This window comes from Kalmanozyma brasiliensis (assembly GCF_000497045.1).
Source record: "Kalmanozyma brasiliensis GHG001 unplaced genomic scaffold PSEUBRA_SCAF19, whole genome shotgun sequence".
In the NCBI taxonomy this organism is placed as follows: Eukaryota; Fungi; Basidiomycota; class Ustilaginomycetes; order Ustilaginales; genus Kalmanozyma; species Kalmanozyma brasiliensis.
Window position 1 is genome coordinate 64240 of NW_015961958.1, and position 13228 is coordinate 77467.

At 59.5% G+C, this 13228-nt stretch overlaps 5 protein-coding genes across 5 annotated transcripts; 4 read left to right on the forward strand and 1 right to left on the reverse strand.

The window, feature by feature from the left end:
* Positions 1-824: 824 nt before the first annotated feature.
* On the forward strand, positions 825-6329 carry PSEUBRA_002368 (Zinc finger, PHD-finger; the record flags this gene model as incomplete). The annotated part of the gene is made up of 1 exon (XM_059464831.1): positions 825-6329. The coding sequence occupies one exon, from the start codon at positions 825-827 to the stop codon at positions 6327-6329; it is 5505 nt and encodes a 1834-aa protein (XP_059320731.1).
* A 242-nt stretch (positions 6330-6571) lies between these two features.
* On the reverse strand, positions 6572-7678 carry PSEUBRA_002369 (uncharacterized protein; the record flags this gene model as incomplete). The annotated part of the gene is made up of 1 exon (XM_059464832.1): positions 6572-7678. The coding sequence occupies one exon, from the start codon at positions 7676-7678 to the stop codon at positions 6572-6574; it is 1107 nt and encodes a 368-aa protein (XP_059321262.1).
* Positions 7679-8087: 409 nt separating this feature from the next.
* On the forward strand, positions 8088-8867 carry PSEUBRA_002370 (uncharacterized protein; the record flags this gene model as incomplete). The annotated part of the gene is made up of 1 exon (XM_059464833.1): positions 8088-8867. One exon carries the CDS (start codon positions 8088-8090, stop codon positions 8865-8867), a length of 780 nt encoding a protein of 259 aa, XP_059321263.1.
* Positions 8868-9544: 677 nt separating this feature from the next.
* Positions 9545-10318, forward strand: PSEUBRA_002371 (uncharacterized protein; the record flags this gene model as incomplete). The annotated part of the gene is made up of 1 exon (XM_059464834.1): positions 9545-10318. One exon carries the CDS (start codon positions 9545-9547, stop codon positions 10316-10318), a length of 774 nt encoding a protein of 257 aa, XP_059321264.1.
* Positions 10319-12513: 2195 nt separating this feature from the next.
* Positions 12514-13155, forward strand: PSEUBRA_002372 (uncharacterized protein; the record flags this gene model as incomplete). Its single annotated transcript, XM_059464835.1, has 1 exon — positions 12514-13155. The coding sequence occupies one exon, from the start codon at positions 12514-12516 to the stop codon at positions 13153-13155; it is 642 nt and encodes a 213-aa protein (XP_059321265.1).
* Between the last annotated feature and the right edge of the window lie 73 nt (positions 13156-13228).

Here is a 13228-nt window from a genome sequence, read left to right on the forward strand (position 1 = left end):
GTGGTCCGTCGAGCCAAGCGCTGAGTCCGAGAAGCACCGTTGCGCCTTCTCCAGTGATGTACTTCCTTGAACGGCAGTCGAGGTGCGAGCAGAGATGCAGATGGATCGTGACGAAGAAGAGAAGGATGCTCAGCCAATTTGATCTGTGCAGTCAGCGTCAGTTTTTTGGAATCTTCTCAAGAAAAGTCGACGCGCTGCTCAGCGCCAGTCCCGACCTAACAATTGCATCGGGCGCCCAAGATTTAGCCAGGATGTTCTGCCAAATTTGGCTGAGTCGACGAGGCAAAGCAGCGCAACAGTCGAAAATTTTCGATGAAAGCGAGACGCGCTTGCAGCTTTGCGTCGGGCTTGTCTGTCAGGCTTGCGGGGCCGACGAATTGGCGGCTGAGAGAGCAGAGCAGAGCAGTTCGAGGTGTGTCGACTCACCCTCGTCTCTCTCATTCAATTCCTCCCATCGCCCGCTCAAGGCTCATCGCCTTGGAGCCCTTCGCTTTCCTTCTCGTCTACCATTCGTCCTCTCTCGATCAACCACAAGGCTCATACAGCCATCATCCTTGCATCGCGCTCTCGTCTTCATTCGACTCCAGCATCACATTCGTTTCGTTCCCATCTCGCACAAGCTGCTCGCCATGCAGATCATATAGCTAACACACCAGCATCTAAGACCGACCATTTCTTTTTGTCACCCTTCTTTTGGTATACCGAATCGCAAGAGCACGATGAGGCCCGCACTACCTGGTGCCATCTTCGTCTAAACGCACCAACATCGCACTTCACAGCCTGCTACCCCGCTCCGTCCGCGGGCGGAATTCTCATCTCCGACCATGATCAAGCCGCCAGCGATGGGCGTCTTTGCCCGCGACCCGCCTACAACAGCCAGAGGGGGTGCATCGCCTGCGTCCTCCGCCACTCACTTGCCGCAACCGTCCGCCGATCCCTCTTCATCTTCCAGTCGACTTCTACCTGCCGACGAGCCACCATCAGACCCAATCAATCCGGAGGAGGAGCCAGCGCAAGATGACGATGACCAGGGCACAGTCGACGAAGAGGCCGGCGTCATTCGTTGTATTTGTGGATGCGATGACGACGATGGTTTCACCATCCAGTGCGACAGATGTCTGGTCTGGCAACATTGCGCTTGCTTTGGCATGTCGCAAGCCTCGGTTCCCGATGAATACCTTTGCGAGCAATGCGATCCTCGTCCTGTCGACGTCGCTTTTGCCCAGGCACATCAGCAGAAGCGCAAGAACAACGAAGCACGAAAGGCCCTCATGGATCGCAACCTCAAACGACAGGCACAGGCACTCGCTTCCAACAACTACACCCAGACCTATCTTGCCCAGGACGCCGTTCCTTCCCCAACTTCCAGCACACATGCCCCTTCTGCCTCCACAGCCGCTCAAGAAGCCACGTCAGCGACCCAGCAGCCGGCCCATCCCGCGTCAATATCGACATCAGCAGCAGCTGCTCGCTCGCGAAAGCCGAGTCAGGCACTTGACCTCACCAACACGCAGTTCGTCGTACCAGAACTTCCTGCTAGCGTAGGGACTGCCCAGAGAGGCGGCAGTGCCAAACAGCGCAAAGGCCAGAAAGGGTCCCGTAGAGGCTTCGACACCCCCTCGTCTGTTTCCACTCCGGTCCGAGGCGTCTTCACTCCCGGCAGCTCGCACGAACGCGCAGATGACCCCTTCGACCTCGCCGATCAGCTCGAGGCTTGGCACGTCGAGTTCACTCCCGTCACCAAAAACACGGTGGCTGAGCCGTCGATCGTCGAGAATCTCGCCATGGCCATGCTCGATTGGGAGGAGGGCAGCCCCCTCAAAGCCGTCCAGGGTCCAGCAGGTCGTGCTATTGCTCCCACTGCGTACCGGCTTTCCCACAGCAGCAAGCTCGCGCACTCGGAAATCTATCCGTCTTCCTCATCGACATCGTCACCGTCGTCCCCATCGCCGCGCGCACTCGGCTCGCCCATTCCCGAGGCTGCCTTGATCGGCATCTCCGCTGTTGGTCAGGAGTGCATTCCTGTCGAGATGTCAGGGCCTTCGCTTGCCGACCTTGCTTGCCGAACGTATGTCAAGCACATCTCCGAGTCGGCATCGGCCGGCGTCTTCAGCAACCTCCTGTACGTCAACAACTCGGCGGACGAGCCTCAGCGCAGCTGGTGTGCTTCGCGGGCGTTCTCACGACCGGTCATGCATGGTCTCTTTGCCGACGGCTCGATCCCCGCTGGTGCCTTCATCACTGAGCTCCGCGGCGAGCTCTACAGCGCCGACGCCTACCGCAACAATCCGATCAATCAGTACGCTGCGCTGGGTGCCACCAAGCCGCATGTTCATCTGCTCCCGCCACCGCTCAACCTCGCCATCGACGCTCGCAGATACGGAAACGAAGCCCGTTTTGCTCGCTTCAGCTGTCATCCCAATGCAGTCCTCCGCCCGATCCTCTTCCGTCCAAACGGTCAGTCTTCCGCCCGTTCCCGCACCAGCTCGAGGGCACAGTCGCCCGCTGCGACCCTCGCATTGTCCTCAAGACACAGCAGGCATGCCGATACCCCGCCCGTCGAGATCCGCTCCGACGAGCCGCAGCTGGTCTTTGGACTCTTTGCCCTCACCGACATTCCGAGAACGCACGAGATCACATTGGGCTGGGAATGGGACGACGCTCATATTGTGCACTTCCTGCCCGAGTTGGTGCAGAACCCGTTCCTCGAATCACGCCACCTCGACGTCGATGCCAATCAGCACACCGCCAACATGGTGGCACTGGCCGAAAAGGGCGAATTCCCATATGCCGAGACCGAGTTCTCGGCTAAGATGAGCACAGTGGCCGCCGCGCTTCTGGGCTCTGTCCTATGCGCCTGCATCGGCTCGGCGGCTCCGCCCGGTGGCGGAGGTGGTGCGAGCGCCAACAATGGACGCAAGCAGGACTGCGCCGTAGCACAGATGCTCAGAGTGGGCAACGGCATGTCGCTTCTGAACGTTAACATGCCCGGTAAGGCCAACCGGAGAGCAAAGCTGCCCGACTTCTCGCCGTTGGTCGGCGTTCGGAGGTACTGGAGGCCGTACAGCTTGCCGCCTACGCCCGAGACCTCGGCGAAGGACAGCGCGTCACCTGTTGACCATGCCGTGCTCGACGCATTAGCACCCGAAGCTGGCACGCTGAACGGTATGGACGTGGACGACGAGATGGGATGCGGCAGCAACGAGAAGAATGCCAGGCGCGGTAAGCGTCGCAAAGGAGACAGAGCAAAGCAGGACCGCATGCAGGTCGACGGCGATCTGGCCGCATCGGACGCGGACGATGGCGACGACACGCGGTCTATCGCCTCCTCGCTTACGGACCCTCTATCTGGCCTTAGCGATGATGACACACTCAGCGAAGAGGAGGACCACGATCTTATGGATGCGCTGCGTGCCGCCGACGACTTGCCCTCTCGTCGAAGACCCGGCAATAGCGGTGATGCGGACGCGGTGGACACAGAGCTCTCTGGTTTGTTTCTGCTGCCTCCCAAGAAGCGCTCGATGCGCACTCGCATCAAGGCGATCCTCGCGCCGTCCGACGATGACGAGGCCATGGACGAGCAAGTCGCTGACAGGGACGAGGAAGTCCAGCGAAGTAAGGGAGTCAAGGGCACGACCAAGGTCAAAGCAGGTGCGAAGCGCAAAGGAAAGGCAGATCCTGGTCGCGCAGCGCCTGACTTCTCGTCGGACGAAGACAAAGACGACGGCGGCTACGATTCGACAACGACCCCGATCAAGAAGCGCCGAAAGGCAGGCAACATTGTGGATCCCAGCTCGCCCCTCTCTTCGGTTCCATCGCCCCACACGGACGACTCCAACGCCAGCCCGCCAACGCCTGTGCCACGTCTATCGAAGAAGAATCGTCTCGAGACCGAGAAGCGTATGTCGGATGTGGAGCTGTCCAAGAAGAAGCGTGCCGCCAAGCGCGGCGGTGACCGCAAGGGCAAGACTTCGGAGCCTCGACCCAAGGAATCGGCGTCGAAGCGTCGCAAGAGGGAAGAGGCGCGCATTCATCGCAATGCTATCCTCGATCTAGGCGATTCGGAGTCCAGCCAGGATGATCTGTCGGAGCAGGAGTCAGCCGAAGAGGAAGATAACGCTGTGGCAAATGCCGATAGCCGCGCATCCACGCCGCGTGCAGCCGCCAAGCAAGCGAAGAACGTCGGCGACGCGACTGGGCCCAAGAAGGCCAAGAGGGATCTCCTCCCGTCATCACCCATCGTGGCAGAGGATCAGACGCTTGCCAAGGAAGACACGCCGACGAAGACCAAGAAGGTGCGACGCATCGTGTCCGACTCAGAGGCGAGCAGTGATGGGGAAGAAGCCGCTCCTGCACCTTTAGAGGAGGAAGAGATCGGATCGAAGCAGGAGCCTGCCGTCGCCGCATCGAAGCCGGAAGCGGTCGATAGCAAGCCTGCTGAGGCCAACCTCAAGATCGAGACCGACACAGCCAAGCTTGACGCTGCTGCAGCCAGTCTAACGTCAAAAGCCGCGGCGACATCCGCACCCGCACCTGCGCCTGTGCCGGAAGTCAAGAAGGAGGAGCCCAGAGTCAAGCTGTCCTTGGCCGAATACAAGCGTCGACTCGCCGAACGCCGTGTCTCGGCGCAACAAGTCCCCACTTCGTCGTCCGGTCCGCTCACGCCTTCTCTTGCCACGCCGACGTCCGAGGTCACACCATCGCCTTCGCCAGCCGTCGAAGGGAGCAATCCTCTGCCGTCCTCATCGCTTCGATCTTCGGAACCTCCGTCCGTTATGGCTGCCGGGGCGGAGACCATTTCGACACCCACTGGCGTGATCCCGCCGGCCATCTCAAGCGTGCCGGTCATCACCGAGCCCGCTAAGCCTCCGACAGCATCAGTCTCAGCAGCAGCGCCGCGGAGCGTGCTCTTCACGTCCATCTCGGCGCCAACAGCGATTCGCTCTGTTGAGATCCCGAAGTCACCTTCGCCGGAGCCGGCACCTGCTCAGGTCCCGGCGGGCGGGGCTTCTTTGGGAGCAGCATCGGCTGTAATGCCCTCTCAAGAGGTCCTCGCGCCCGTTGCTTCATCCATCGAGGCAGGTACTGTCAGCAGCACAGCCGGCCCTGCGTCGTCACCGGCTTCCAACACGAGCACTCTGCCCAGCGCAGGCGCAGGTTCTGACACGCCAGCCTTGCTGATGCGTCTAGAGACGATCCGTGGCCGAGCCGCATCCGTCTCGCAGCAGCCAGGTGGTGGTGACAAGGACCCGCAGCAACAAGGCACGGCCGGCAATGTCGCAGCAGCAGACGTAGATGGATTCGCCAAGCCTCAGTCTCACAGCACAGCGCCGACAACGGCGCCGACAACGCCCGGATTGGGTGCTACATCCTCGACTCCGATGCGATCGCCTTCGCTTGGGCCTATTAGGGTGCAACCCCCGCACTCTCCATCGGGCTCAGCCACCTTCAACCCCCCGAGAGGTCCTCGTGCGTTCATGAGTCCTCCCAGCGCTTCGTTGGCCCCTTCGTCGATGGCTCCGACATCGAGCGTCACCGCTGGCAGCGTCAGCAGCGCGGCAGCACCCGCGTTATCATCAGCCGCAGCACCGGTCACCTCACCAGCAGTCACATCGACTCCAGCCCGCATCGGCATCGCCGGCGTCGCAGCTGGGATGGCCAACACGCCCTCCTCAGCCAGCTCGGCGAGTTCCACAGCATCCACACGCTACGCTCCCCCCAGCCTCACCTCGCCCACGCCGGCGACCACGGCACTGCCTCGAAGCGCAGGCGGCTACCCACCTCGCGACTACGCCGGAGTGCCCAAGGGCCCCTCGAGCATGCGAGATGCCGACCCGCGCGCCGACGCCTGGGCGGAAGCGCGCGAGGCACGCGAGGCGCGAGGCGGCGACTACTACGGCGCCCCGCCGCGCCACCACGACAGCGCCGGGGCAGGCCGCGACATGGGTTGGGGCGAGAGACCGCGCGAGCCTGCTGCGGGATGGGGTCGCCGAGATCCCACGTATCGCGATGCTCCTCCCGCAGGCGCAGGGTATGCGAGGGACGAAGCGGCCTATCCGTACCGCCGACCGTCTGCGACGGAATACGATGATGCAGGAGGACCGGCATACGATCGGCCCGCGGACCCATACAATCGCGGAATTGTCGTGCGCGGTCGCAGCCTTATCGGTGGTGGTGGCGCGGCGCCACCCGCAGCAGGGACAGCACAACCACCAGCGAGAGAGTATAGGGAGTACGACGAGGGTGCCCCCAGGGGCGGGTACCGGGGCGGCGGATGGGGTGGCAGGGGTAGACCGCGCGGTGGGAGAGGACGCGGATGGATGCGCTAGACAGAACACCACTCAGGCTTGGGCATGGTGGCTCTTACAAGGGCAGGGCGGCAAGAGGTAAGCGGATGAGACGGTCATTCGTTCAAGTCGTGGAATCGGAATTGTATGAGGATATGTCTGTCATGGAATGTATTTGTTCGACATCTCAACATCTTGGTCTCGCGGACAGAAAACAGGTCGACGAGTGCGTCTTCAGAAACGACCGAGCGATACCAATACGACCTGGTCGTCGCACCTTACCTCTACACAGGCAGATGAATCACCCCGGCTTTCTCGAGCATCTCCTCCTGCCACCGCTTAAACCTGCTCAGCGGCTGCACCTTGGTTTTGAACACCCCCTGTCTGCCATCCCTCATCAATTTGACCTTGTACGTCCTCACCTGCGTCGGCTCTTGCACGTACACATGATACCTGCCAAACATCTGGAGAGCATCTACGAGTTGTTCTCTCGAAGCCTGTACTGCAGCGAAGCGGGGCGTTTCGCGGAGCTTGATCTTGCCGACGTGGGCGTGTTGCATGCCTGGTCGGTGGTGGAGGGCTCTTCCATTGAGCACGCCTGCCGTGGCGCGCCCGTAGGTGTCTGTGTCCGCTCTGTACTTGTCGACCGTCCGGAGCACGTCGGCTAGGGTCTGACGCCCAGGTTTGGCATAGAGTGGGTCGGTCCTCAGATCGACATGCACGAACCTGCGCGGGTCGGTGGGGTACCAAAACGCCCGCGCGTCTTGACGAGTCGCACCCAAGATATGCCCTACACTGTCCGACCCGGGAAGCAGCACAGGTAGGCCAAACGCGTGCGGTAGAGCATCCACATTCTCCGGCACCGACGCCACGTGTAGCTGACCCAAGAAGGCTTTTTTGGCACGATGGATGCGTGGATCCAGCTCATACACGCCCAGCACTGTCGCCATGTCCGGAAAAGGATGCTGGGAAAGGTGATCTCCACCGAGAAAGATCTGCATCGCCTGGCGCCGAAGGGAGTCGACAAGGCCCACACTGCCATGATCGCGAAGCGCCTGCTCGACGATCGGCGGCGGCGTGCGGATCGAGTAGAGCGGCACGCGGCCGAAGAAGGGCGTCCGGGGATCGGCAGTGAGGTCAAAGTTGCGCGTGTAGCTGGGAGTCAGTCGGCGAATGCGCGTGTGATCGAGACGGTTGATGTAGCGGTCGAAGCGGCTGTTTCCTTGGCCAGTCAAAGCAAGAGAGCGGAGGGGCGATGCAAGTGAGGCGGGCGAAGGAGTTGAGGCGCTGGCCTCTTCCTCGATGTCAGCAGCTACACAGCGAGACGACAGAACCAGGATGCTCGCAGACAGCGCGGCAAGGCTGATGCAGATGAGGCGGTGCAGTCTCATGATGGAGAGGTGACAGGCGTTCTATCGCGGCAACGTCGATCGAAATGCTCTGAAGGTGTGACAAAAGGATGGGAGAAGGCGATCCTCTCCCATGCTTCAAAGGCTTCTCTCGCCCGCCTATGTGACGAGAGCAAGCTGCTTGCGCAATGCCGTCGATTCCCACCGGCGGTCGGGTTGCTTCTTTCTAGCCCACATTTAGCAGCTTAGGAGCTGAACATGAAAGCAATGTTGAAGGGAAATCGGATGAGATGGGCTTGCCCCACCAACAAGTTCGTGTGTTGCTGGCAACAGCAGTCTGGTGTGACACGAATCCAGGCCTCGCTTGTTTGCACTCAATGTCTCGAAGCTTGTGCACCACAGCGATCTCTTCAACCGAGACGACAACAACCAACAAGTAACAGCTTCAGCTATGCGTGTCTGGCATCTGAGCTCGACGAGCATCGCTCTCCTGCTGACCAGCCTGTTCCTCCTCGGTTCAACATCTGCTTTGCATCTCGACGAACGCACGCTCTCAGCACTCGGTAGGATCGACACCGTGACCTTCCAAGAGCTCCAGGAGGGTCGTTTGCGTCCACCGGCTCAGACTGTGGGCACTCACCCCCGCAGCGTCCCCGCATTGTACGGTGATATGCTCTTCCATCTCGACGGCAGGCCTATTTTCGAGTTCCAGCACACAAATCAACGAGTCCCAGCGGTGGAATTTCAGCGTGCCGCAGCCGACTTTGGCGGCTTCCATGCTCGCGTTCGTCAGCAGCCCGATGCAGTCAGCGTCACGCCAGGTGCTCGGTTGGCAGACCCTTACGTGGTGAGACACAACCAGGCGGGATTGCCGGAGTATATCGGCCAGATCGACGCCACGTCACGCCAGTTCGGACCTAACGTCGCCCGAGTTGCTCATGGATATCCTGCATCCCCTCTGCCGCCTCCGACGCGTGGAAGAGGTCTCAAGTTCTGGAAGAAACCAAAACACGCTCCGCCCAGCTGGGAAAGCGTTCATGCATCGACACCGGTGGCTGTGGCGCCAAATACCGACTGGCAACATCTCAGGGAGCAACTCGACGAAGAGCGTTACTTGAGATTCACTAATTCGGCGGGGACCTCCTCGTTCGGCGTCAGGGCTTTGCCAGACGGTCGGATCGAGAGGCAGCTCGTGAACACGCTCGGAGACGTACCGCACTTTGTAGTGTAGGGTTTCGCACCTTTCATCGGTGGGATGAGCGAGCTCATGTAACGGCCCGAGCCTCAGCCCACGAATGCGATTGCCACTTCAGTCCCTTCAATGACGCCTTGTGGGCAGGTACTGAGACTGAATTGGCGCAAGAGCGAGCTCTGTCCGAAACCACCTTGGGTGGTGCAAATGAAGAACGATATCATGATCGGTGTGGTGTTACGGGCAAGGTTGCGAAAAAGAGTGGCGCGTCTTCATCTTTAGCAGATACGGGAACATCGGCGACGCTGGCCAATTTGGCAACTTTGTGGGCTTGTTGCTTATCGACATAGTGCAGACCCGCTCAGGTCGCCACCCACTCAATGAGTACAGCGATAGAGGGACGTTGTCGATTGGTAGTCAGCGGGATCGAGTGCTCCGAGTCAAGTAGGGAATAGACAACGAAGCCGAGACCACGACCACAGACAAACGCTGAAAGGAGTCGGCGGAACTGTCGCAGGTACAAAGACGTGGTCCTCCGGGCACTCCTTCCGTCTTGCCCGCCATACCTTTCCCAGTTCAGCATCGTCAAGTGGTCCGCTCAACTTCTCGGTCTATCCCCTGTCCGTACTCCGTTATATACTCTCGTTTACTCACTCTCATTTACTCCCGGCTTCCGGCAAGCCTTCCCGACAAAGCCAGGCGCTTTGACTTGCACGATGCTTTTGATGTGGCTTCGCATACTGGCCGTCCTGGGGTCGGTCTCGCTGGTGGCTGCTGCTCCTGTATCGCCGACCAGTCCTGCTCAGGAGCTGACAGGTGAGGTAGCGGGACAAGGAGTCAACCCTCCCGTTGCAGACAGAGCGCTGGTTGCCAAAATCCCGAGGCTGCAAGAACTACCGGTGCCGCCGCCTCGCATTCGGCTCAAGGTAGGAACGCGCTCGAGCGTGCAGCACGTTGTTCCTGCGTCCAGTCTCCGGTCAGACACGTGGCTAGACCGGATGCGTGGCTGGGGCAAGCCAACGGTGTCGACCAACAAGGGCATGTCGGACCTCCTGCGCTATCGCGCGCAGAACTTCCTCGACGTTCAAGGCGTCCGCGACATGACGACGGGTCTGCCGCGCGTCGACGACCGCGAGATCGTCCGCCTCAAGGGAGGCATCTACGACGACGCGGCCATCTCGGCCATGATCAAGCGGCGCAAGCAATTTTATGTCGAGAACGGGCAAGGCAAGATCTGGTCGTTTAGACCCGCTGACGTGGACGGCAATCGCTTCACTTGGACGGACAACCTCGGTGCAGCTAGGCGAGAGGGCGTGCTGAAGGCGCTCAAGACGAGCCCGGGAGAGGTGGCAGGTACGGCTGGACAGGTGGCCCGCACCGCCACTAGCGCCGCTCGATCGAATGGCTCCTGGATATCTCGTCTCGCCGAGGGGTCGAGGGGCTTTTGGGGTAGACTCTTGTCGCCCGTGAAGTACGTCCGCGGCGCCTAGGCTGGTTGAGCCGAGCGCAAATACATCGGTGTTTTTCTGCAGAGCGCTGGCGCTCATTTGTTTCCACACTCCCTATTCGGCTCAATTCGCTTTCATTTCTGATTGTACATATGAACGATTCATTACTTGGTGTGTCTGAAAGATACGGGGTCTGTGCCCTGGCATGTTGTCGAGTACTAGTTCCGTGCGTCAGGGCGTCTCGACGACAGAAGTTTTGACATCTGCATGTGGATGTCATGACGAAGATGAGGGCGATGTGACGACAGAAGTGGCTGGCATTGGCTTGGATGTCCAAAAATCACTGCATATCGTAGACGTGCTGGTACATCTCTCTGGCTTGCTGCCGCGAAACGGTGGAGGTGCATCGTCACCTTGGATTGTCGAGGCCTCCGTTAGGATGAAGAGCTCTCCGTTAAAGACAGGATCAAAGCCGCTGACTTCGTAAAAGCTTGCATAGACAGCACAGGCCTTTCCAAGTGTGCCGGCATTCTCGAAAAGATAGGTTTTGAGGTCGTCTACCAGTCTTTCCTTGTCGGGATCAGCCAGCATGCCATCGAGCGCCCAAAAGCGAGGCAGAAATGGGAAGCCTTTGGAGACGAAATCCAGGGTGAACGAGTAGAATTGGATCATGGGATCAACCGGACTTAGTAGGCCGAAAGTTGCCTCAAGCGTCACGACGTTTGGGCAGTACACGCAGATTGTAGAGCCGTGGAATGAGATTCCGGGCTGGGTCTCACTTCGAAGCAAGCCCTTCTCGTCCATCCTGCGGTACAGGGTTGAGATGAAAAGTTCCTTCTGGTACTGGTTGAGGCTGTAATGTTTGCCGTCGTGGCTACTCGCCTTCAGCATGTGGATCATCTTATGAGAAGAATAGTCCCTGGCGTCCCAGATGTAATTGTGGCTCGTTATGGTCCCTTTTTCAAGGATCACCCACCAGAAGTCGTCAACTTTGTACGCGGGGGCTGCTAGCGGCGGTGCAGCCACAATCGGCAGCATGGCTTTACCCTCGTGCGCTTCGACTGTTTCTTCTACGACAGTGTCTGGCGTAGTCTGGATCATAGGAACGCCCCCATCCTGCCTGGCATTGCCTATCTTCATCTTCGTGTTCAAAGAAGCAAATGAGGCCTATTCGCTTCGGGTCTTGATTGACGAATCTTTTCGAGGACATGCAGTTTCGATCAGCGAAGGGTTCGTGGATCGGAGCTATCGTCGGCGACTCACGTTGCGCTTGCGGCATAGGCTTTCGTTGACGGTGGATCTGAATGAAGTCTTGACTGATGTTGCGTTTTTGCCTTCATGCGAGGAAACAGCAGGACTAGAAACGAAGTGTGATTCGACCATCAGTGTGGGTCAAGCCTTGTGGGCCCACTGCGCAGAATTTTGACGCTTCAAGTGGGCGCATTCGGAGCGCTGCGCTTCGCTTCACTGTTGCACTACACTTGAATTGAGAAGCCAGCACGTTCTCCTCTGGGCTTTCAAAAACGGTCGGTGGCGACGGAATGAAGCTGAGTCGTACAATTTGACCCACCAGAAAGCGTGGCTTCTTGTTGCGCAGCCTCAATGAGCACTGGGCGCAGCAGCGGTGCCGCGGCAACCGCCCATTTGGTCGTTGAGTCGCTTCGCAGCCGCCTTCATGAAGTTCAGCTGCGTTCAAAGTCAGCTCACATGTGCTCGAACAGCGTTTTCGTCATCCTGCGGCACGGTTCAGGCGATCATCACGACTCTTCGTCCGACCATCGATGAATCAAAGCCGTGCCATGCCACCCTCGCAAATTCGCCCTACTTGACAGCTCGGGGTTTTCCAGCTCCGCACCGTTTCGTACCGCGCGCTCCGGGTTCGCCTCTGAGGCTGCATCGAACACTCAACGTCTGAGAAGCCGGACAGACCAAGCATCTGAGCCGAACCGCCGGGGTCTGAAGAGACCGAGAAGGGACAGAAAGCTGCGCCGAGCTCATCTCCTTCATGTGGGTCGTTGCTGCGGTCTGACCAGAAGTAGGTGACCGTTGTCTTCGATTAGAGCGTTTCATCGTCCGATTGATAGGTACACCCCACCTTGTGCCCGGCCTCTCGACGAAAGAGAGCCGAGCTCGAGCTCGGTCGAGCTATCACTTGGGCTACTTAAAGGCCTTTTCGTCCGAACGAACGGCATTATGTCTCCTTCCATGCAAGACAATCACCAGCGACAATCAACAACATGCTTCTCACCTCCTTCGCCATCCTCCCGTTGGCGCTGCTGGTGCTCTCTGGTCACGCCCACCCCTTGCAGCCCGCCTTATCGCTGCCAACAGTGCAAGAGAAAGCGCCGCTCGCAGATGCCAAGTTCATCCCGTTCAATCCATCCATCGAAACAATCCATCCGCTACTCCAACCCTCGCCCTCTTCCTCACCCTCACGCAGCTCCAGTCGATGGTCGCGACTGTTCCAACGCAAGAAACCTCAGCCGGCAGAACCGGTGAGCATCCCCCTCTTCCGCGTCTCCCCCTTGTACGATGGCGTTTCGCTCCCCGGTACCCGGATGGACACCCCCATCCTGGAGGCAATGAAGCAACGCGGCGCCCCATTCTTCGTCATCCACCCACGGGGCAAGGTGACCTTCATCCGGTCCAACGGAGGGACGATCCGACTGCGAAAAGGCGCTGAGAGCGAGGTGGTGCTTGGTGCCCTGAAACGGTCCCAGTCCAGCGGGGAGGGGCGGATGCTGACGCTGCCGAGTGAGGTGGTGACTGCAGCGCAGAGGAGAGGGTGGTGGGATGGGATTGTTGAGGGTGGTGGCGGTGTGTTGGGTAAGGTCAGGAGCGGGATTCGGGCGGGCTGGGGGAGGGTGAGGGTGCCGTGAGGATGGGCTGGCCCCATCGTCTCTTTGCTTCCACGAGTGTCGTCATTCTGTCGCAAGTACAACATGACCGTCA